The following is a 23,589-nucleotide window of genomic DNA, read 5'->3' on the forward strand; positions in this document are numbered from 1 at the left end:
TTTTGCTTCCGAACATTGACAATATCAAAGTACTCTTGGCTACGTTGAATCGTGAACTGTCCGACTGTGTGATCCTAGACAACAGGCACCCTGTGTCACTTGACCCTGGCTCCGGCCCTTGGACTCTTGAATTCCTGTCTATGAGTGTTCTATGATTCTGTCTGCCTAACTATAATATTGCCTATGATTTTTGCCCCCAACTCCCTCTGGGTATCTCAAGTGCTAAGTGTGTTTTTGCCCCGGTAACATTTCTTGCCGCGGATACGCGTTTATTTAGTAGACCGAACTGTCAAAAAGTGATCGCAATCGTATTCACGGTAACGTGTCTTGTTTCATAAGAACGGTCAGTTCAAAGACAGGGTACTTACCTTGATTTATACCGTACAAAGTGAATTGGTTAGTTGTAGTGTATTTTATGTGTGGTTTTGAATTTAATAGAAGTGTTGCGTTTATAACAAATGGTTTAAAAATAAATGTACTTGTGTTTGTCTACCTGAAACCTTGAGTCAGTGTTTGCATGAGTCACAGTAATTGTGGTTCCTTTGTGTAATCTCTGCTACTGCTCATATACTCTTGAGAGAAGCCTGGCTGCTCCGCTACTGCTACCACTTTAACAGTAGTACAGGCTTGTACCAAAGGTAAAACTTGTATTGCCACCTTTAATCTTAATCGTGTGTCATGGTCCCTAAAGGCACTGCACGGGATTCTGCCTAACAAAGACACAGAAGCACAGAGTTAAATGGGATGTCAGGACAATGACATGGGAGTAAGGGTGCAAAGAAGTGAGGAGCGGAGGGTTGGGAATAAGCAAAAGGAAGGTGGTGGGAGAAGTGGAGAGTGGAGATGTGTTTAGGAGAAGTAATCATTCATGTCCGACACATGCCAAAAAGATCACAATCTGTACATTGGGCAAATTCTTACTCTGCGGCACAAATGCTTCCTCCGACTCCCTCCCACAAAAACGTTCTGCAAATACTGACACGTGCACAGAATCCCTGTTTGCATGGTGCAGTGCATGCCAAGTCCAAACAGGATTTCGTGCACCTGCGATTCCCCATAACTAAACATAAGAGTAGGCAGAGATCCAGGTAAGGAGCGGCTATAGATTTAGACTTCCTTTCTCGAGTGGGAAACGAGCAAGTCACTCTGAAAAAGTGTGGGATTCTCTTAGCGCAGCTGTGGAAAGTGAGTCTACAGATGCTGGGTCAGCCAGTGAAGTATTTAAAAAGAAATACATTTGAGATAGAAAATAGAGAGAGCTCCTATTTAGTACAGAATGGAACGCGGTGAAGAGAGTCCCGGTGTCCACTGCCATAGCATACTCTACGGTGAGTTCCAATTATCCAGATCTGGGGGCAGAATAGGTAGAAACTGACATAAAAAGTCTGTAAAGTGATTGAAAACAAATCTGCTGTGGCTGACTAGATCACTTGAATTCTCTTGGTAGCACCTCCCTCCCCCTCCCAAGCGGCTGCTGTTACTTGCCATTGCCAGGCCTACTGGTCACAGCTGTTTGTCTTGTGAGGAACTGTATTTGAGAAGCTCTTTGGCTGCCTTCACCCTTTCTGTCCCTAGATTTTGTGTTACTGTATGTGGGTGTGGGGAGATGGAGAGGTTGCACTGCCAGGTGCCTCAGCTCTGCGGGGTTTCAAGATGTGATGGCTAAAGTCAGGACACCATTCCCCTGTATTCGCATTGTCATAAGTGTGCTTGATTTCAAAAATGTTAAAGTAGGCCCATCGATTATTTTTATAAATTTGACTAGCATCATCCCGTCTCAGGCAACCATCACTTTGCTTCTGACCTAGCGCCCATTTGAGCTTCATTGTCGGGGACAATATGTTATAGAAAAATTAGGTGTTTGTTTTCGATACAAGCTGCAGAGACGTACCCTCTTGGTAATTCTTAGAGGATGCTAAAATCCATGCGGCTTTGAAAGCTCGTGCATTATTGCAACTCAGCATAATCTTTCCAGTTAGTCCAATGAAGGATATCAAAACTAGAACTTGTGAGGGGATTAAGGCAAAATAAAGCAGACAAACTACCGAGAAATAATAATTCCATGAATCTCTTGTGCAGGGTGGTTTCTAGTCAACTTGGTGCAGAGGGCAAAATGCTAGAATGCGCACTTACCACCCCCGACTGGTACACATCACTCACAAACTACACCTCTGTGTCGTGTGACAAACCCCTCCTCAATATCAATAAACAATTGCTGTATAAATTAAGCTGGTTTCTTTACATTGTAATTCACATACTTTACAGAAGAAATCTAATGTGAAAACACAGCTGTTGCTTCCCAAGTAAATGGCTTTTTCTGTCACGTTTCTGTCACTTGCTCAAACTGTGTGTACTGGCGCACTGCGGTGCAACCAGCCTACCGGGGTCTGAGGGCTCACTGACCACTGGCCCTGAGTTGCAGGTGTTCTGTTCATACCACCTCACTTGTATTTGCAAGGGGCAATACTAGGCTACACATATGAATTATTTTCTGACAGATGGTTATCATTCCAAGATGGACAGTCTGGTACACTCTTATTGTACTCAAAATACCTCTATGAGAGTGGGAAAGGTGACAAATAGCACCAGTGAGGGTTCCTCTATGCTTTGCAATCACAGAGAATTTCAGGAATATAACAGTGATCAGAGATCTCTATATTTCATAAACAAGTCTGTGATCTCTAAATTCATAACAGACGCATGGCTTGATGCTCACATCACAGTTCACAACACTCAACCGAATCATAAAATGTTTGTAACCATGAACTATACATATTCATTCGAACAGCTTACGTTTTTGGATGCAAGTATAAAATGGCTGCAACATCTGGCACACAAATGGGGTATGAGGGGTCTATTGCTTCTTGTTTCTGGAGAATTTTAGATGTGGAAGGGCTAGGTCTCAGTGTGGGCATGCCCAACCCTCAATACAGAAACATCTTTAGGGAATTATATCTATAGACTGGACAGGATATCATGCAAGAGAGACCCAATAAACAATGTACAGAGAGACTACATAGAAAGTATTGTACCTCTTACGAGCGTTAGCCTGACCAGTAATAAGCTGATGAAGCGTTTTGAATGAAACCGGCTTCTAATGCATTGTTAAGGGTTTACAGTTCCTCAGCCACTACCTCCTCAGTATTATGCAGGCCTCCGGGGTTATTTCTGAAAATAAAATCAGGCCCATGCTTTATCTAACAGAGCTAGCAATAGAATCATTTATTAGTGCTGTTCTGCTGCTAGTGAAAATCAGTGTGGCAGTGTAGAAAAGGCGTTTGGCCTAGCGGATGTATAATTTGAGGTAACTTCTTTGATTGCTTTATGTGTTTAAGTGTGGGCACAGTAGGACATACTCGTCACAGCCACATACACAAAATTATCCAGTGTGCTTTAGTATGGACATTGGACACATCAGACAAAAACAGGCATATGTGCTGTTACATGATGGAGCACCACAGACGCCTTTAACCAACAGGTTGGTTACTAGTGCAGTGCACAAAACAATGCTGCACACATCGCTGCATTGATTTGCCATGGACTACTAGCTGCATAGTGACACATAAACTCTACTATCCTTATCAAGGGGCCAAGTGACAGTGAGGTGCCGTCTGGCGTGTGCGCGCTAGGCAGTGACTGGCTTGTTTAGAAAATGAAAATACCTTTGATGCTGAGGGATGCATTTAGTCCATGTCCCAAAGCAGCCACTAGAATACTTAAGCAAGAAAATTACAGTTAACCTTCCCATGGATTAACCATATGTAACTAAAAACTAATATACACAAAAAAAATCTTTTGGTCTGTCAAAGAAAGAGACATGAAAATAAACAAAATGGTTTAAAACTTGTTCTATGTGGCACGTTAATGGTCTTTGAACCTTTCTTCAGCTAACCGATACTTGTGCTGGCCTTTTGGATAAAAATGCGCCATGTTCAGTTCTGAACACTAAAAAGTTAAGCGTATAGTATGTGTAAAAACAATGGTGTGTTAAATGAGCCTACTAAGATAAAGGAGGAACCCCGGGATGCACTCATAAAACAAATATCTGCGTGCTGCCTCAATCTATTCCCAGGGGGGGGGGGGGTAACTGTGAATAAAAGGGAGATAGGGACAGGTTTGATAGGGTGGGGAACTGAAAGGAATATTCTTTCAGTGGTTAGAAACCAATTTAATCATCATAAACATTCATCTTCAAAACATGAATTTTCTAAAAATACATCATTGTTAAAAGACCAAAACATAGGTAAATGTTCACTGGTCCTGCAAATTTGCAGTCTGCCACAATAGTGGCCTGGGTATCATAACAAACATCAGTTATAAATTCACTGTTCTCTTCTGGTTTACGCACAAAGGGTAAAAAACCTAGAATTTATACATGGAACTCTGTGTTCCTTTGCAGCAATTTGTCACTGTATTGTCACTTTACAGTCTAATATCTCAGTTCACAATTGCAAAAAATGCAGAACATTCATCAGGAGTGGGAACCCAGTGTTAGTAAGCGTATTCAATGCGCTATAGTGCTTGTGAAGGTCTCAACGAGGTATTGCTAGTCATCCTTCACCTGCATTGGTGTGCTAGAGGGCGAGGCCATTGAGAGTAATGGTAGTCAGGACTCGAGTGCGTCCTTCCTGGTACCTTTAGTGATGGTAGTGCATGGTCACTATGATCTGGTCCTCATAGTGGGTGATCCTAGGGATATTGGGTCACTGGTCGCTGTCTTCAATTGCTGAACTGCTAGCACCTTCGTGGGTTGTTTTCAGATAGGAGGTGGATGTGCCTTATCAATAAGGTCCGTGCGTGTTGGGGGTAGAGTAGTCAAAGCGTGTATCTGCTCAGCGGGTTGTTAGGTGCGCTAACGCGCATCAGCATAGCGGCTTTAATGTTGCTCGGTGTCTGTGAGAGTCAAAACACAGTGTCTACCGTGGCTGTTGCTGCGTTCTGTCACTCCGCGTCCCTCGTAATTGGAAACCATTGCCATAGCATGCTACCATTACTCTCAATGGCCTCGCCCTCTAGCACACAAATGCAGGTGCAGGACGCCTAGCAATTCCTCATTGAAACCTTCACAAGCACTATAGCGCACTGAATACACTTACTAACACTGGGTTCCTACTCCTGATGAATGTTCTGCATTTTTTGCTATTGTGAACTGAAACATGTTGAGATATTAGACTGTAAAGTGACAATACAGTGACAAATTGCTGCAAATGAACACGGAGTTCCATGTATAAATTCTGGGTTTTTCACCCTTTGTGTGTAAACCAGAAGAGAACAGTGAATGTATAACTGATGTTTGTTATGATACCCAGGCCACTATTGTGGCAGACTGCAAATGTGTAGGAACAGTGAACAATTTACCTATGTTTTGAACTTGTGTTAAATGAGCCATCATTTATAAAATTGTCCCACTTGAAAGGCTGTGAACACAATGAATGAGGGGGCACAGGGTGTGTCACTCCAGAGCATCTCACACGCTGTGTTTGGGCTACGCATTCCTTGCATATTCCGAACCCATCACAGCCATCCACAAGTCAGCAGGGAGCAGCTAGCGGAACATCCCAGAGAAGCACCCACCGGCACAAAAGGCTGCTTAATCTTTTCTCCAGAAAGCTCAGAGGCAGCAATCTGGTTGGGCCCCCTTCCTGCCCAGCCCCCTGCTATTTAGCTCTGTGCCCCAGGCCATCGCACACTTCGCCCGCTCCAAACTGGCCAAAAAACGCATCTGCCGTTCAATACTATGAAAGATCTTGGGGCACAGGGACGACCGGGGAGCTAGGCACGATACAGCAGCTTTAATGTTGAGGGTGTCCAAACATTGCTTGAGCGCTAGCAGTGCATTCTATGACTTAGCAAACGGTGAAACATTCCAAACCAAAACATGTACGGGAGACATGCAGCCGGTGTTGGAGACATTCCACCAGGAAGCGAACAAAGGCTAGCCAGCCCTCTTCTCCCTGACACATGCAAAAGTTCCCCGAAAAGCAATTGCTGCTTAGCATAGACAATACAAGACTAATGTGCTGCTTTAGATTTCTAGGGGACCCAAAGTCCTCTGAAATGGGATTCGGCGCCGATGTATAAAATGCCCAATTACCTGCGACAGGTGTGCATGCCCCAACATACAGCACCTGAAACTTGTACAAATAGCTCACATGCCTAAAGGCTCACGAGAGTCCATGTAATACTCACCCAAATGGATGTGTGATTTACTCAGTGATTCAATGGTGCAATAAGTGACGCGCTGGTCGAAGACCTGGATCTACTGTACAGGCGTACGTACGTCACGGGCTGTTATAATGAGCACAGTGAAGTTGCGTGACCGCTTATTATAAGCGACTTTGGGCTTCTCCCCCCCAGCCCCTCCTTATAATTTTGTCAAGTCGCTTGTTGCGGTTTTTGTCCGCTTATCGTCCTGATTGTGTTCTTGCATGTAAACACACGCATGAAAGGAGAATTAACGTTCGTCCTGTCATGCAATGACACACGCCGGCAGGGACTCACTGCCTGCAGCCTTTTGATGACTTGCTGCAATTGCGTTCTTATCTGCAGAGGTACAAAATAAACAGCCTGGAAGTGCATCCACGTTGTTTCCTTTTTTTCTTTTACAGAAGCATTCATCTCATTATAAACGGGGCACGACTTTACATTTTTCTTCCTCTAGGTGTGTGATCCTGGGCAAGTAGAGAGGACTCGCCTTAGCAGGGCCAACATTAATTTTCACCCCTATTGCTCACATTCACGAGTTGCATGGGCCAACCGGTGTACTGCCCCACAGAAAACTGTGTGAAATTATTTGTGAAATTCTTTGCTTGATGTGCACTCCAGGTTACCAACGTAAATTGCGTGATTGCCAAAGATGTGCTTTTAGAAGCCCCATTCAGATGAGAAAGGCCTATCCACAGTGTTTTAGAAGTGTGCTTGTTTTTTCAGCTTATTTGGTTGGGAGCCCGCTTGTTTTGGGCTTGTTTTAGAGGCACTTTCATCTTTTTGTTCCCTTTTGACCTGGCAACACTGGATTACTAATCGTTTTAAGATGCGGCCATCCTAACATGAAGTCGTCTTTTGAAATGGCGCATCTGAGAAAATTAGCCAACGAGTCTGTGGAGTGCCAGGGCAATGCGCTGGTTAGATGGGGAAATCAGGACCCAACACGACACAACGGGATGTCTGGCAGGCTGAAGGCACTAGAACACAACACTCACACGCCAAGCAAATGAATGACATGACTGACTCTGCCCCCATCCTATGGCCTTTGAGATGCCTTGGTACGTCAGGCACGCTCTTGTGAGCGGATCACAGATTCCTCTTGCTCCCTGACAGCCTGCCAGACACTCATCTTGTGTTTTTGGTGTTGGGCGCATGAGGCGGTCACTCAGACGGCCACAATGTTAACATGGGCAGAGGCCCAAGGACTGAATATGGCGCCCACTTCCTGCTCAGGAAGGGGCTAACAAAGGGCATGTCAAAGGCTGCTAAAGTAAACGAACCTGGCATCTAAAAAGTGAAAGAATGACGCAGAAAATGACAGAGTTAGAACTGCCTGTCCCTTTCAGTGGGCCACGGGTGGGGTCAAGACGAGGACCAGTCACGTAGGGCCAGGCCCCCTGAATAAGGAGGTACAGTGAGAGGATGATCCCTCTTTTTTTGTGGTACCCAGCAAGAAATGTACCCACCCACCATCCCTGGGTCATCAAGTACAGCATCGCATGCAGCAGCAAGCAATGAAGTGTATGACTGATGTTGCACGGGCAGCGGCTGCACAAGACACCAACCTCATCAGAGAATAACAAGTATGAAGGAGTAAAGAGGGGGGCGTACCCCACCTCGAGTTGCCCTCTGTATGCCGAACAGCAGGGGCACCTTACAGTCAAGAACGGATGCCTAGCCTGTGGGTAGGCACCCGCACAGTTGTGCAGAGTCACTGCGGCAAACGAAATAGTTGAAGCCTAAGAAGGGCAATGGATCAACCAGGGCAACAAAGAGCCAGTGAATCACCAATCTGCTGGTCGCTTGTAGTGAAATGTTTTCCCAGTTTTTGGACAGATATACAAATTTACATAAACCTGCTGACTTAATTCTCCGCAAAAGAAATCTACTGCGATCTGTTATTTATGCCCAGAGTGAATTAGGTCTGAAGTCCAGAATTGGTTGTAGCAGCACGGATTGCCAAGGATATGCACCACAAGACACCCATCCCAGTGTCTTCTGAACAGACCCTCCCTGCCCAGCCCTCGCATGAAGACCCATCTCACCTGCATGGACTTCCGGACGGTGATGGTCTGAAACCCTGAAAAATAAAAAGAAAGAAAGATCAGGCTGCTGGAGAGAGCCAGAAAGAGTAGGCGAAGGAGGCAGAAAAATATACTGATGAGGGAGAGAAAATAAAGGAGAGAGAGGCAAACAGGCGGAGAGTCAATGAAAGTGATAGGGCGATACACAGAGAAAAAGACAGGGAAGGAGAGCGAGAGACAGATGAGGAGAGAAAGAGAGAGAGAGGAAAGGATGAGAGGGACAAACGTCCCGAGATGAGGTTCACAAGGTTCAGGAAAACTGCGCTTCTAAGGCAAGTACTAACCCAGGGGTCTCCCTGGTGGCAGAGGTTCTTTGCGTAAAGTCTTCTACACAGTGCTTTGAGCTAGAAGCAAAATAGAGGGGGGCTCAAAGGGGGCGTCGTATGAATGTTGGCACGTAGTGTTGGCCAGGGGGCATGGGCTAATGAGGGCTCTCCCTGACCCAACCAATTTCGCCCCGAGACCCTGCAAACATGCACTTTGGGCAACTCGGCATGGTCTGCGGTGGTATTGTTTGCATCCAATCGGCATATTCCAAATTCATTTTCTGGGGTTTTGTAAATTAATCACTTTGTCACTTAGTATTTAAGCAATTCACGGAGTAAATCGCCCTCGTTGTGATTGCATTAAAGGAAAGAACAATTTGGGGACCTAGGAATGCCTATGAATTGTATATGTGAAACATGCATGCGATAGGGATTCAAGCCTAACCCCCTTCTGGGCATGCAATGCACGCTGGGCTCGCTCTTCATTTCATTTGTCACAACACTCACCCTAACAGTCACATGTCTGCAAGCCACATGCCATATGTACTTATTTGATCAGTGACCGTTTATGGATGTGAGGCTATGGACAACGTCCCGTTTTCTTAAATGCTTTATAGAGATTGCTTTCAGACTAAGAAAAGTCACACAGGAGAGATTGCATGGGTAGCTCATGAGTGACTGGGGGCACCCTGGGGCAGGAACAGTTTTCTGAGACTGCTAGTGCTCTGCCCGGGCTGTTGCTAGGTCTGGAAAAGATCCAGGACTACTCTAATGTTGGGACTCGGGGCTCGCTAGCCTTTTGGTTATAGCCCTTTAGCTTCTATCTGCGGCTACAACCAAAAGACCCATGGCTATAGCCCCCTCAGACCTACCCTAGCAACACCTCTGCCCCAGCCAGGGGTGCTGAGGAGTGCACAGGTGCTGCGTGGCCTGTGGCCCCCCCTAGGACAAGCTATCTGTGTTAAAAGTCCCTATACTTACAATGGGACTACCCCCTAGCCCCCACCTGTGAAAATCAAAAGTCAACTCTCTTGGCCCCAGCCCACTTAGAGCATTACTTATACAGCAACCCCTCTAAAAGGGCAGCACCCTTTCACAAAGGCTTGTACCGGAGTCGGCTTGGGTCAGTCCTTCACACGGTCCTGCCGGCTGCATTTTCCATTGAAAGACACTGACCTACAAACAGAGAGTTCCTTGTGTTCTTACCGAAAAGAATTTTAACGAATGAAGTATTACCGGGACAAAAATGGCATCCTGCTCTAAACGGTAGACAGCCATTCGTGGAAAATGAAGGCCATCATGCTATCGATGCATTCTACCATCAGCTGTTGTGGGAGACGCGACGCACATCCATAAAAGGAGCGAGCCGGGTCATACATGATTAACATAGGTATTAAATGATCTCATAGAGACCCCAGCACCAGGCTCCTGCTACATGACACGGTGGGATACAATGCTCGATTTATGCAGATAATGTGGCTACTAGGAGCCGCAGTGAACAAGAACACTGCCAAAAGAACTTGGCTTCTGGAGAGCGAGAACAGAAGACCATCTGACATTTCGGAAACTGTCAAAAACCTGGCTACTCAACACAGCAGGATAGAGATCTGTCTAAAACCCTTAGGAAAGAAACTACACCAGACTGCCACCGCGATGCCACCACTGCACAACCTAACACTTTTTTGAAAGAATGGCGCATCAAATTGAACACAATCTCCAAAACCCCTTTTAAAGGAACACAACAAGCCATCAAATCAAAAGGAGCATCGCTAAACAGGGCTTGCCTTCACAAGCTAGCACTTTTTTCCCTCCCGAGCGTCCACCGCCAGAGAAGACCGGATTCATACAAGCAGAAACAAACTTACAAGTCAACTAACAACCTCACACTCTAAACACACTCGCCAACACAGAATATGAGTAAAAAAATACGTTGGCCCATCACAACTCTACACCTCTCCAACCACACAGAATCCCCACTGGCCCCTCAGCTCTCCCATAGATTTCCTGGGAAACACCACAAACCACAGCTCCCCCATCTGAAGCATAGATATCCTGGGAAACACCACAAATCACCTAGCGAACTCACCCAGACAGACTCCAGCTGTTCTCGGCTCTACCAGCACCAAGAGTGGAGCGCACTGGCTAAGTCCCGTAATCACCCACTCCCCTCTTACTTCTCCATGAGAGCACCTTGAGACCATGAACGTGGCAGCAATGAGCGGTGCAAGCCCAATAACACAACATAACATAACATACTTCAAAAACCAGAGAAACGTCAATGCATTCAGGTTTTTCAACAACTCTACAGAGGTAGAACACACACAAAACTATGTCTGCCTCGGCTTCTTGTTATTTGAAACGGAATAGCCGATTGATAAGGACAAAAACAGTGAAAGAATTCTGCACCCCAACAAAGCCCAGGGCAAATTGAACCTCCAAAATTGGTACAAAATATACTTGACTGTATAATTATTCCAATGTGTTCTTCTTGCCCTGAGGTCTGGGAATGAAACACCATCAATGCCTACCTGGAGTGGGACCCAACAGCTGCAGAGGTCATGCTTCCCCACCTAGCATTCTACAAAAGCACACGCTGCCTGAAAACGGTCTCCTCAAATTATTGCCGCAGGGCAGCGCACACACACACACCGCTACGCTCATTGACACACTAGGAATGAGTCTGATAAGCACACTGAATGCGATGGGCACTGGCGAAGTCAGAAGGTTTCTAGCAAATTGTGTTATGCTATCAAATACCTATACTGCACCAGTCACCACTATAAAGGCGGGGTTTTGTGACCCCGCCATATCTTGGTCTGTGGAAAGGAAAGAGAAAGGTTGTGTGGGGGGGGGGGGGTTAGACAAAACAACAGTCAAATTGTGAGTATAAAACATTTGGGATAAAGGGATGGGATAGGTTTTTGGTGATAGGAATGCATATTTCATAATGTGAATGAGTTATCCGCAGGCATGAAAGAAGTAGCGAGGACAACTCGGTTCGGAGCAGAGTGTTACTGTGACAGCGATGTCTAGACCCAAGAAAGCATGGCACTAGAAGGATTTGGTGAATGGTCGCGTGATGGACTTGAAAGGTACTCAAGAAGCCCCCAGTAGTAGGTTTCTGATAAATACATGGGATAGTACACCTACAGGCACATTAGGGCAGCTTCTGATAAACACATCGGAGCCTATATGTACTGCCATACTGTACTGCGTATGTTTCCAATGGTCACATGGGGTACTATAACCAATGGCACACTATGAACGTTTCTGATTAACGTGTGAGATGCTATAGCTTATGGCTTCTTAGGACAGCCTCCACTATACACACTGGAGGCTATATATACTCACATTCCAGGAAGATTTCCAATAAACACACTGGAGGCTACACGTACTACCATTTTGGCGTATGTAGGTTTCCTATAAACACATGGGGCGTTATAACCAATGGCACACTACGAACCTTTCTGATTAACACAGTTCATGCCATACGTAGCGGTATACTAGGAACATTCAGAAACGTATTCTTTTTTGTCTCATCCTTTTCAAAGTGACACAGATTCACTGCTGAGGGGAAAATAAGTCATTGACCAACAAATGACCCACACAAGATCTTGTGAGAGTCTTATATTGTCAGGCTATGAAAAGACTAGCAGCCACATCTACGCATCACTACCAAAGCTCACCACGAGGAAACTAGAGCAGGCCCTAGGCTGCCAACACATCACCACCCACTGGGAAGGCCAGCGAGGGAGGAACTCCAGGCTTTCAGAGACAGACCGGCATACTCGGAGGCAAACTTACCTCAGTGGAAAACCCACAGCACACCAGGTGTAGACTTGAGAGCGAAACATGTCGGCGTAAGCAGACGCGTAAAACCCAGAGAGCACAGGCTCTGGGCCCAATGTGGCAAAATGTGAAATAAAACCAGGACAAATTGCCTGCTGCCCTCTCCTAACCCAGAAGGCACTGGGTCACTTACTAGAGGTCTCCGAGAAAGAATAGGACTTTCAAAGAAAAAGAGAACTAAAAGCAGTGCATTGCTGTAGGAGAACACACAGACTCAATGGAAATATCTACCATCCGGTCAACAGATTCGATTTCGCCTCAAAATATTGCACTGAGCCTTTCCACCGAACCACATATGCTTGTGAAACACGTGGTGCCTTTATTAACTTAAGCAAAATAAAGATAATTGCAAAGTGGGACGGGACTAGAGTATCCCGTATGCCACTATGAGATATTCGCGACTCGTGGCTAAGCACTTCGCGACCTGGGTTCGATTCCCAGCTGCAGCCCTGATTAGTTCAAGTGAGTACACTATCGAAAGCACACAGGGTGGGCGCTATCAACCTGAGTGTCCCCTTGATTTGTGCACGGCTAGGTTAATCGCAGGAGGTGCCATTACATTTAGCATCTTGTATTAATCAGACAGAGGGATGCCAGAACCATGGCTGCAAATGATGCCCCAGACCCCATGTGACACAACCATCCCTGGCTTTCTAGACTAGATCACTTTGCAGGTGGTGCCTTGTATGCCCATAGCTAGGTTATGTCCTAACGGTTGTCCAACTCTAGACATCGGGGACCGGAAACCTGTCATGCTCTCCGATATCCCTCATTAATATTCATGAGAAAAATGTGCATACACTTAGAATCGTTGTATGCTAATTTTAACTCATGAATATTAAAGAGGGCATCCTACAAATACGACATGGATCCGGTCCTCGAGGGCTGGAGTTAGACAACCCTGTGTGCTTTTGGACTGTGCAAAATAACAACCAAAGTAGTTTTGCAGCGCAGCCAGTTGGCCGGCTCTTGGTGCATTGTGCTCCAGCTAGTGGTGTCGAGATGTAGTATGTGTCCGGAACAAAAAAGTGAGAGAGGGTAGGAGGGGTAAATATAGCACACGGTAACACAAACCGAGCTTTGGAGAAAGACGAGCAGGAAAGAAACAAAGGGGTAATGTTTGTAGCACATTGGATGCCTTTTGAAACAGCAGGTGTATGGAAAAACATGAGTGATCTGGAGTCTGTACTGGTGATGATGTTTTCAATAGGAACAAATGAAACCACACGCCCCAGAATGCAAAGTGATGCTTTATTGAAATTGTAGGCCTGGCTGAAAAAGTCAAAAATGACATAGCGCCACTTTGCTGAACATACAGCAAAGTGCCTTTTAGAAGTGTTCATATAGCCGCTAGTGTGTTCAGAGTAGGGAGTGCCATGTGTACAGCCCAGACTGTGGTCATCAGAGGGCGCCATTCCTGGCACACCCAGTCTGCGTGGGAGGGTTGGGTGAGGAGGAAAAACAAATGTTGTAATGTCTGCCCGCCTGCGCAGTGGCACAGCGGCGGTAACAAAGTTAACTGAATAAAAGGACTGTATCCTTCCTGGCGCGGGTACATTGCAGGCAGAAAGTGTACGCTACGATTGTGTGACTGCACACAGCGTTTCATCCTTCACGCTTGCCGCCAGTGTTGCCAACTCCTCAGTAAGAAAAGTAGCTATTGGCCGTCGAGAAAGTAGCTAGAAGTAGTTAAGTGATGTCATTACCTAATTTGCATAATATACCAGGTGCATGATGGTGATTGCTGAGGGCATGCTTGTTATAGCCTCTCATTGAACCCACCCTTTTTTGTAATAAAAGTCCGAATGCACAGATGCAAACTCATTACATCCATATGCATACATGAACATGCAAATGCAGTAGTATTTTGGTTGTTATTAATATAATGGATTGCACGTTCTGTTGTAGCTTCTTAAACGTGTACTGCCATTTTTATTAAGCTAGTATTTTATAATCCAGCTATTCTACATATGTAAACACATTGTCACAATATTGCATTAGTTTGACAAGTCTAGAGAAAATATATTTATTATTAAACAAAGAAAAACTTAGCAGACAAATCTATGAATGCAGAGTAAGGTGCAGGGCAAGGACGTTCTCCTATTGGTCAGAGCGGGAAAGCCTTCAAGATGAGCCAAAGCAATAACAAGCAGCCATTACACACATGCACTGTCCTATAACCAGTGTTGCCAGCAAGACGACTTTCTCTGTATTTAGCGAGAAAGCACAGCCCCACTTTTTTCTATTGGTTTGGAAACTTGTGGAAATGACACAAGTCTCCAAACCAAAAGAAAAAAGTAGCTAGATTTCTAACAAGCCGCTTTTTCCCAAAAAAGTCGCCAGGGGGCTGTGCTTTCTCGCTAAATATAGCGAGAAAGTCGCCAAGTTGGCAACACTGCTTGCCGCCGCACCTCGCACTGCATTATAGCTCCTCCCCCTACGGCGTGCCCACCTTCCTACACGGTGGAAGAAGGAGCCTGTTCAACAGAACAACTGTGTCAGCCGTCTACAGGCACCGCGTGGGATCCTCTTCCTTTACCACGCAGTCAGGAAGACATGGTGCGGGTATTAATTAACACACAATCGACTCAGAAAGGTAGGGAACAAGGCCGCGCAGGTGCACAAGACCAGCGTGGACAGTAACATTCAAAAGCATCACATCCCGACCACCGGAAGGTCCTAAAGGCACCAGGTGGCCTATGTGGAGCCATTCTACTGCATGCACCAGGTATGATACGAATAGGATATGATAGGTTATTTATAACGTGCTTAATACCAAGAGGTTCCTAGGCGCGGACCCGGGGATCGAACCTGTGTTGCTCTTTGTCATCTTGTTTCCAAGGCGAGCACGTTGCTGCTGAGCTCTCCTCCTGCCCCGCAGTTGGGAAAACTATGTGGTTGGTGCGGCCGGATGTACCATTTTGCCTACATATGCACAGCGGCCTTTGCCTCCTTCTACGATGAGATATCAAAATCAAAGACCAGACCAAAAGTTGAAAAGCCTGAATAGCACTTGACAGACAAGACCAGATCGCAGAACCCAAGGACCCTGGATATATTGAGGACATAAAAGACTTATTTTTTATATCAGCGATCTGTCAAGAGAACTCAAGGCAGCAGGTGACAACCACACTCTTTGATCCCAATCCTCTCAGAGCAAGTCCCTGTCCCAATTGACCCGGGCGCTTCCATCAATGTTATGCCTGCAACACAATTCCACAAGCTCTGGCCTTTCCAAAAGTTCCCAAAAATAAGAATGTTTACATATAATCAACTCCTGGGCCCTACCAATGGAGGGAGCATTTCACGCGAGAGTCGGACACAACACGGCGTCAAAGGCAGCAACATTTTATGTCACAAAGGAGGCGAAGGACACATTGCTCAGTTGAGACACCTCAGGGGATCTGGGTTGGGTTTACTTTGCTTTCAGCTGACGTCGACAGCCTCCTGCTATCTTACCAGGACTTCTTTCAAGGCGTTGGATGCCTTAAAACTCAGGAGGTGCAGCTACATTTGAACCCCACCATACAGCCGGTTGCTCTAAGGCCCCAACAGATCCCATTCCATCTCTGCACGAAGGTGGAGGAAGAACTTAAGAAACTCGATGCAGCAGACATCATTGCAAAGGTTACCCGTCCAGTTGGGGTCACCAAATGTTGTTGCCCCCAAACCTAAACAGCCACACGAAGTCGGCATAAGAGTGGACATGCACCTCGTAATTCACGCCACAGGGAGAGAAAGACACCCGACGTCCGCGCTAGATGAAACCCTAGCGGATCGGAGGGTGTTTCGGCATTCTCCACCATCGATCTAAGTCCACCTATCACCAACTGCTCCTAAAGGAGGACTCCAGGCCCATCACGTTTTCATCACATGTAGGTCTTTTTCGCTACTAAAGACTTGGCTTTTGCGTCTCTTCTGTGGAACATTAGGCGTGTGTTGGCAGGTTTTCAAAGTACTGAATGTCAGTGATGACGTCCTTATCTATTAAAAAAACGAAAATAACATCTACAACAAATTCAGGACGTGTTGCAGCATCTTAGACAACATGGCTCAACACTGAAAGAAAAAAACTAAAGTCCTTCAGAAAAAGATAAATTTCTTTGCATTAGTACTCCGGGGTTCATGCATCTCACTGAACCCTATTAAAATCGCAGGCAGCAAGGAGTCAGCCCCCCTAACAACACCGCCAGAAATATGAAGCTTCCTGGGGATGGTGAACTTTTGCTGGAGGTTACTCCATAACCTAGCCACCATGGCTGAACCTCTGCGCCTATTGACGAAAAAGGATGTAAGCTGGTCATGGGCGTAATGAAAGCGTCTGGTGATCGAAAACCCAAAGGAGCGCTTGCCGAGGAAAGAATCCCGGCGAGACCATCAGAAATATGGGTGGACGCCAGCCATGTGGGGCTCGGAGCAGTCTTGGTACAGATTGATGCTCAGGGAATCAGTCATCCCTTAGCCTTTGCCAGCAAGGCGTTAAACCCCATAGAACCAAGTTTCTCCCAAATTGAGAGGTAGGATCTAGCCACGCTCTGGGGTTGTAAGCACTTACAAACCTACGTCTTTGGTCACCCGATCACTGTAGCGACAGACCACAATCTCCTATTCCCAATACTTCAAGGGTCGGCCCTGAAACCACCCATCCATCTAGAGAGAGTGCTGCCACAGTGGCAGGGCTCTGAAGTACTGTTTCAATTCAAGGCAGGCGCCAGTAACTCTGCCGACTACCTCTCACAACACCCAGATACCCTGAAGATTGAGAAGGCTCAGTGGACAGATTATTTCAAAGGGGTGGTGCGAATGATCACCAGGATGGCCGTCCCTAATTCTAGGTTGCTCAACAACATTGTGGAAGCCACCAGAAACCACAGCGGCATGAGGAAGGCAGTTGACCAACTAAAAGGACGACAGTGGTGAGCCTTTCTAGCAGACCAAGCCCATTTCTCCGCTGATGCTCACACATTTCTCCAATGCATGTGGTGTTTGGGAGAAAAGCTCTCTGTGGGCACAGAAGGGGTGCTACTCAGGGGAGCAAGCATAGTCAATTCCACCTGTTCCAATTCAGAACATGGTCCAAATCACCCACACAGGCCAGCAAGGTGCCCAGCAAGATCATGGCGGGCCCAAGAGAAAAGGGGTGTTTCCCAGAGGTAGAGAAAACGGTGGATGCAGCCATAGCCGGTAGCAGCTGGCACCAAGTGGGTGTAGTACAAAGACCATCCCCGCCGACTGAATCCCTGAACAAGGCCATGACTCTGTGGCAAGCAGACAGCATGGATTTCGGGACATGAAACGAAGGTAAACCTTTCTTAGTGGTACTCAAAGAGTATGCTCAATACCCCGAAATAAGATTTCTACCTTCAACCTCAGGGGAAATGTCATCAGATTCTGAAAGAACTCTTTGCTGCACACGGCATCCAGGAATCAATCAGATCGGACAATGGCTCTCCATTCCAGGGTCATGAATTAGCGGAATTTGACAGGTTTTATGATATGGACCATTGTCGCATCACCCGCTGCTTGCCAACGTCCAATGGACACACAGAAACGTTCACGCACAAACTAACTAAAGCATTTTACATCGCTGTAGACAAAGGCAAATCCATGAAGGATGCCCCGATACCTTCATCATGGTCTATGGCATAGCCCCAAATTCGTCTACAGGAGTGCCAGCTACCGAGGCTTTTATGGGCTGGAATAGAAAATCCTGTGTCCCAAGAATGAGTCAAGAGAAACGGGCCATAGTCTCCCAGGAAACACACACCAAACAAATCGTCAAGAACGACAAAGAATCCAAAAGAAGGCCGATGAGACCATCGCACATCCGGGTGGGAGACCAGGCACTGTGAGGCATACGACGTCGTTCGCACAAGCTCTGCTTCCCACATGGGAATGAACCCAGGACAGTAGTACACCAAACGGGATCAATGATCAGAGCATGAAGCAAACGTGGAGAAGTTACAAGAAATTGCAGCTGGGAGATAAAATGGTCATCTCAGAAGAATGATGATGATCAAGAGAATAGAGTGCCATCAGAAGGAAGCAATGACAACGAAGAACCTCAAGAAATGGCCCCAGAAACCCCATGCCACTCGCAAAGTGAGGAAACGGGGATCCGCTATGGTGGAAAACAAACTACTTCTTTCCAACCAGTGAAGTAAGAGAGCAAGGAGGACAAGATACAGGAAGCCCATTAGCTCCCCGGCATCAAAGCAGAGAGACCAGGAGAGCCCCGCTCAGATGGAGAGACTATGTTTTGGACGGATAAGACATACACTACTAGTGTCATGCTATTCAGGTTAACATGTTATGCTGTTCTAGTTGTAAAGAGCAAAACAGTAATTTGTTGCATTGTTTAAAGTGTGGCAGGGATGCTGTAACCCAGGCCTCCTGCGTGGTGGCACAGGTCCATCAAAGGCACCAGGTTTTCACCCAGCCTTGCGACGATGCACACAGCGTTTCCAGAGCGGGTCCAGAGTATGCTCCAACAACATACAGTCACTGCCAAAGGTGTGTCGCACAGCACACATCACTTGTTAAAATTGTGCCAATAAGGGAGACAGACATTCATATTGATATTGATATTTTATTTGTATCGCGCCCGTAAAGTGTTTCAGAGCGCGACAAGGCAAGGGAGGGAAACAAGGGAGAACAAAAACAACGATCTTACTAGGCCCAGTGACATTGAGAACGCGCAAGTGCATGGGAGAGGAAAGGTATGCAGGTATGCAAAAACAGTGCATGTCAGAGAGATGGGCAGAGACAGAGTGGTGCACAGGACACTGGCAGAGATTCACAGAGACAAAGACTACGAGTGGCCAAGTTTTAGAGACAGGGGCACAAAGAAAGACAGGGAGGGAGACCAGGACTAACACATACAGGGAGAGAGAGAAGCAGTAAGACACAGCCATAAGGCAAGTGACACAAGGACGCTGTTCTCACCCAAGCCGATGAGGTGGTCTGAGAGGACGCCACTAAACACACCGGCAGGAATGGCCAGCATCCAGGGGATAACATTGAACACCCATCCCTGGAAAAGAAAGCACATGTTTTATAGGCAAGCACACGGCCAAACACTGTGCACTCATTTTACAATCCAGAGAGAGAGGAGCACCAAGTTGCCATGGGGTCTCCACGGCACCAAGCAGGACCACCATGCACTGTAGGCTTACCCACAGTGGCAGAACACCACTACCTTACCGATAGCGATGGAACTATGGCCACTTACCAACAGTCATAGAACCCACCACTTTACCCATAGTAATCGAACTCTGCCACCTTACCAAATCGGCTGAACATCACCACCATACCCACAGCAATAAAACCACTTTAATCACAGTGACACAACTCGAAAGCCTTAGCCAAAGTAGTAGAACTAAGCCACCTTTATCCACGGCAATTGAACTCTGCCATCTTACCAACAGCAGAAGAACACCACCACCTCACCAAAAGCAATAAAGCTACCACTTTACCCACAGGGATGGAAGTCTGCCACATCACCCACAATGGCAGACCACCACCACAACAGCAATAACACTGCCACTTTACCCACAGCGACAGAACACCACCACCTTACTCAAAGTGGTAGAAATGTGCCACCTTCCCACAGCAATAGAGGTAGATCACAGCAGAACAGCTGGGGAAAGGAAGGGCCTTTCATAAGCCACTTCCAGAGTAATAGGTGGTAAGGGTTGACAATGAGTTTACCTATAGAGAAGCAGATTCAGTGTGTGTGTGTGAAATATTGTCAGGGATGTACGCATGAAAGCAGGTCTCTTTGCCATGTCCACCACCCTATTGCAGACTGTAAATTTCTTAATTAAATTATATCCTGGAGTGTCAATACATTGCTACCAGTGAAGGTGACCAGCAGTCCTGCTGCATGAATGACAATGGCGCTTACATATCATTCATGCCAACCCTCCCGATTTAGGTGGGAGACTCCCGATTTTTAGGTGAAAACTATTGCTATCACGGTCTCCCGCCTAAAATAACTGTAGCCCCAATGCATTCCTGTGGGGAAATATGCGTCTCCCTATTTCCCTGTGGAAATCTCCCTCCCAGGTGCATATGAATGTTGGCATGTATGATATTTGCCAATACACTGGATCTTGGCAGCCACCAAAGGTCAACTAATAGCTCTCAACATCCTCCACTTTTGGTGAAGGGGGCTGGCCTCAATTGAAATAACCGCTGGAAATCAAAATGAAGCAGGTTTTAGCAAATCATTTACGATGGTATTTGAGCTGCATACGTGGTTGCCCTCAGTGTGTTACTATCCAATTAATCCAACTGACTACATTTACTTTTTAGACACAATAAAATATGGTATTTTAAAATAACGATTGTTTATTTTTTACATGTAATGCCATTGATGTATAAATGTACACATTTTTAAAGTTAATGTAGTTATGTCTGCGGTCTTAATTTTTTTGACATTTACGTTAATAATTTCAAATTCATTATTATTTGCCTCATGCTCTTTGCTTCTCAATTATTGCTTTGGGGTGTAATTAAATAGAATCATGGGGCAAGCGTGGATGAACAAGCTAGCACCGGCGTGGTCTTGACAACCTCCTACAGTGTCCCGGGATCACAAATATGCTTTTCATTGATAGTGTGGGCGGGACCCAACGGAACCAAGCTTTCCAATTGGCCACCTCTACGCTAGGGCCCGCGCTCCCTTTCCGCCAGTTCCGCGGGAAGTGTCTCTGCCACAGGAGCATTTTTGGGAAAGGCATGCTGGGATTGGTTCCGGTTTACCTCGATCCGGAAATGACAGGGAATCGTGTAGATCCCCGAGCCTCTTTGCCCGATCCTAACTGGTCGCATTCCCGACAAACGGATTAATTTCACTGCCTCCTTTCAAAAGGAGCAATTTTGCAATTCTACATTGTTCCCCGAAATGGTTTAAAAATAAATGATTGATGATCTGACTCAGCATCTTTTATCAGCCGCCAGCTTCCCCATTTAGACATTTCCTAACCTGGCATTAAAACTATTCTCGTCTTGCTCGTGGGCGATTTCTCGTTTGCTTGTCATCCCTCGGACTTCCGGCGTTTCCTGTTTTGGTTGGTGTTGTAGTTTCAGGTTGCCCTGTTGTAATTGTTTTGACTGCTGCATTTCCATTTGTTAGTCTTCCCGTCGCAGAACATTTATACAATGGACTGTCCCCTTCCAGTCTTTAGGGCGCCCGTCAATCATCCACAGCTCGCCTCTGGCCGCTACAGTTGGTCCTATTGCAGCTGTGATTGCGACTCTGACCAGAAACTCTGATGCAGGACCCCCTTCCCATGTATAATGCCCCCAATACTGCATGCATCAGGTCACCTTTGAGTCTGTTCCCCCTGTGGGTTGCTTGGCATCCCCTATCTGGGCCATTTCAAGCTTGGCCTTTGATGTTTGGGGGTGCATGGGCCGAGTTTCCCCACACCTGGGCTGTCACTGGAATTGAACTATGAATTCCCCCATTTTAATTCCACCTGTACCTCCATGCCTCTAGACCAATCCGAACCACTCTGACTCTGGAGCCTTAAAACCTATTGGCTCCTCAGGATGAACACTGCATATGCAATGACACCCAATCGGATGGAACTTTATCGCATGAATATTCATGATGGATATCCTGAAAGCCTGACCCGTTTGAGGCCCAGCTTCACACCATCTTCTCAATTTTGCCGAAGGCAATCCCACACACTTTTCTATATTAGCTCAGACAGTTGTTCAACTTTAAAGTTTAATGAAGGATCGAACCATAATCCCACTTCTGCCACTTTTTATGTGACATGCAGTCTCCCATCCAGGCTACCGAACCACATATCTTCAAACACAAAAGTTCCTTTGAGGCAACCAGGCCCTACAATGAGTTGGGATTTCTTTGAGGTGGGTGTCTCTGCAATGGCTTTCAGTGAGTGAGTGGGCGGAGGCGAAGCTGGGGATAATACACAAAGGCGGACCCCACTCCCCACCCAGGAGAGGGCCTCCGTCTGTTCTCAGAGGCCTGTGGTGGCAGCATGGCAGCCCTTCTTCCCATGCAACACCCCTTCCATGACCGATCCAGGACCCTTTGTGCCCAGGGAAGAGTCTGAATGATGTGGGTGGGCACTGGATCATCAAGGGGGCGGGGGAGAGCAATAGCTGGGGGCCTTCTTGTTAGCCCACTGTACAGAGCCCAGCCCTGCCCTGAAGGGGCCTGTGGCGCCTAGGCCGTTCTCATACCATACCTTGGAGTCGGGGAAGGTTTCCCTGAAGAAGGTCGGCAGCCAGGACAGCAGCGTGAAGAAGGTGCTGGCGATGCAGAGTTGGCCCACGATGACAGCCCTGGAGATGGAAGCACACGTTACTGGGGGGCGGAGATGCAGGGCGAGCGCACAATACCCGGTCATGGGTGGCACGGAAGTGGAGCTAGAAAAGGCAGCTCAATCCAACAGCCTAGACCACGTGAGCAGACAGGGCGGGCACTCACATACGTGAGGCGAGGCGCAGTGGGGGGTGGGGAGGGCTCGCAAAGCTCACAACAATGAGAGGCTTGCAGGGAAAGGCAGATCTCAGCCATGATACCTTGGAGGGGAGCAAGGAGGGTGTGCAGCATCTGGGGCAGGGTGGGAGAGCACATGCATGATGCAATGCCCTTGAGGGAAGAGCACATGTGCAAGCTGCTACACTATGGGGAAGTGGGAGCAAACCCCAAGCCTGCAATGACTGGAGGGAGATTGTGCAGGTATAGCGCACAGCAGGCCGCAACATGCTAAAGGGTGATCAGGAAGTGCAGTACACAACATGCTAAGGGGTGATCAAGAAGTGCACTGCAGGACACGACATGCTAAGGGGTGATCAGGTAGTGCACTACAGGACACGCCATGCTAAGTGGTTATCAGGAACGAGGGGCAGGCAGTAACGTGGTAAGGGGTGATCAGGAAGTACACAGCAGGACACAACATGCTAAGGGGTGATCAGGAACGAGGGATAGGCAGTAGCATGCTAAGGGGTGATCAGGAAGTACACAGTAGGGCACGCCACGCTAAGGGGTGATTAGGAACGAGGGGCAGGCAGTAACATGCTAAGGGGTGATCAGGAAGTGCACTGCAGGGCATGCTATGCTAAGGGGTGATCAGGAACGAGGGGCAGACAGTAACGTGGTAAGGGGTGATCAGGAAGTACACAGCAGGACACAACATGCT

The 23,589-nt window shown here is 46.9% G+C and overlaps 1 protein-coding gene across 2 annotated transcripts in view; it reads right to left on the reverse strand.

Moving 5' to 3' along the window:
• SLC17A9 (solute carrier family 17 member 9) overlaps nt 1-23,589 on the reverse strand; it is a 227,757-nt gene that overhangs the window by 77,555 nt on the left and 126,613 nt on the right. For both annotated transcript variants that reach the window (XM_069650756.1, XM_069650757.1), the window contains exons 8-10: nt 22,633-22,729; nt 19,352-19,439; nt 8,253-8,287 (exon numbers count right to left, since the gene is read on the reverse strand). In XM_069650756.1, coding sequence (XP_069506857.1) covers nt 8,253-8,287; nt 19,352-19,439; nt 22,633-22,729 — 220 coding nt within the window. The remainder of the gene's footprint in view (nt 1-8,252; nt 8,288-19,351; nt 19,440-22,632; nt 22,730-23,589) is intronic.

This window comes from Ambystoma mexicanum, chromosome 3p, assembly GCF_040938575.1.
Source record: "Ambystoma mexicanum isolate Mex_15411 chromosome 3p, UKY_AmexF1_1, whole genome shotgun sequence".
Lineage (NCBI taxonomy): Eukaryota > Metazoa > Chordata > Amphibia > Caudata > Ambystomatidae > Ambystoma > Ambystoma mexicanum.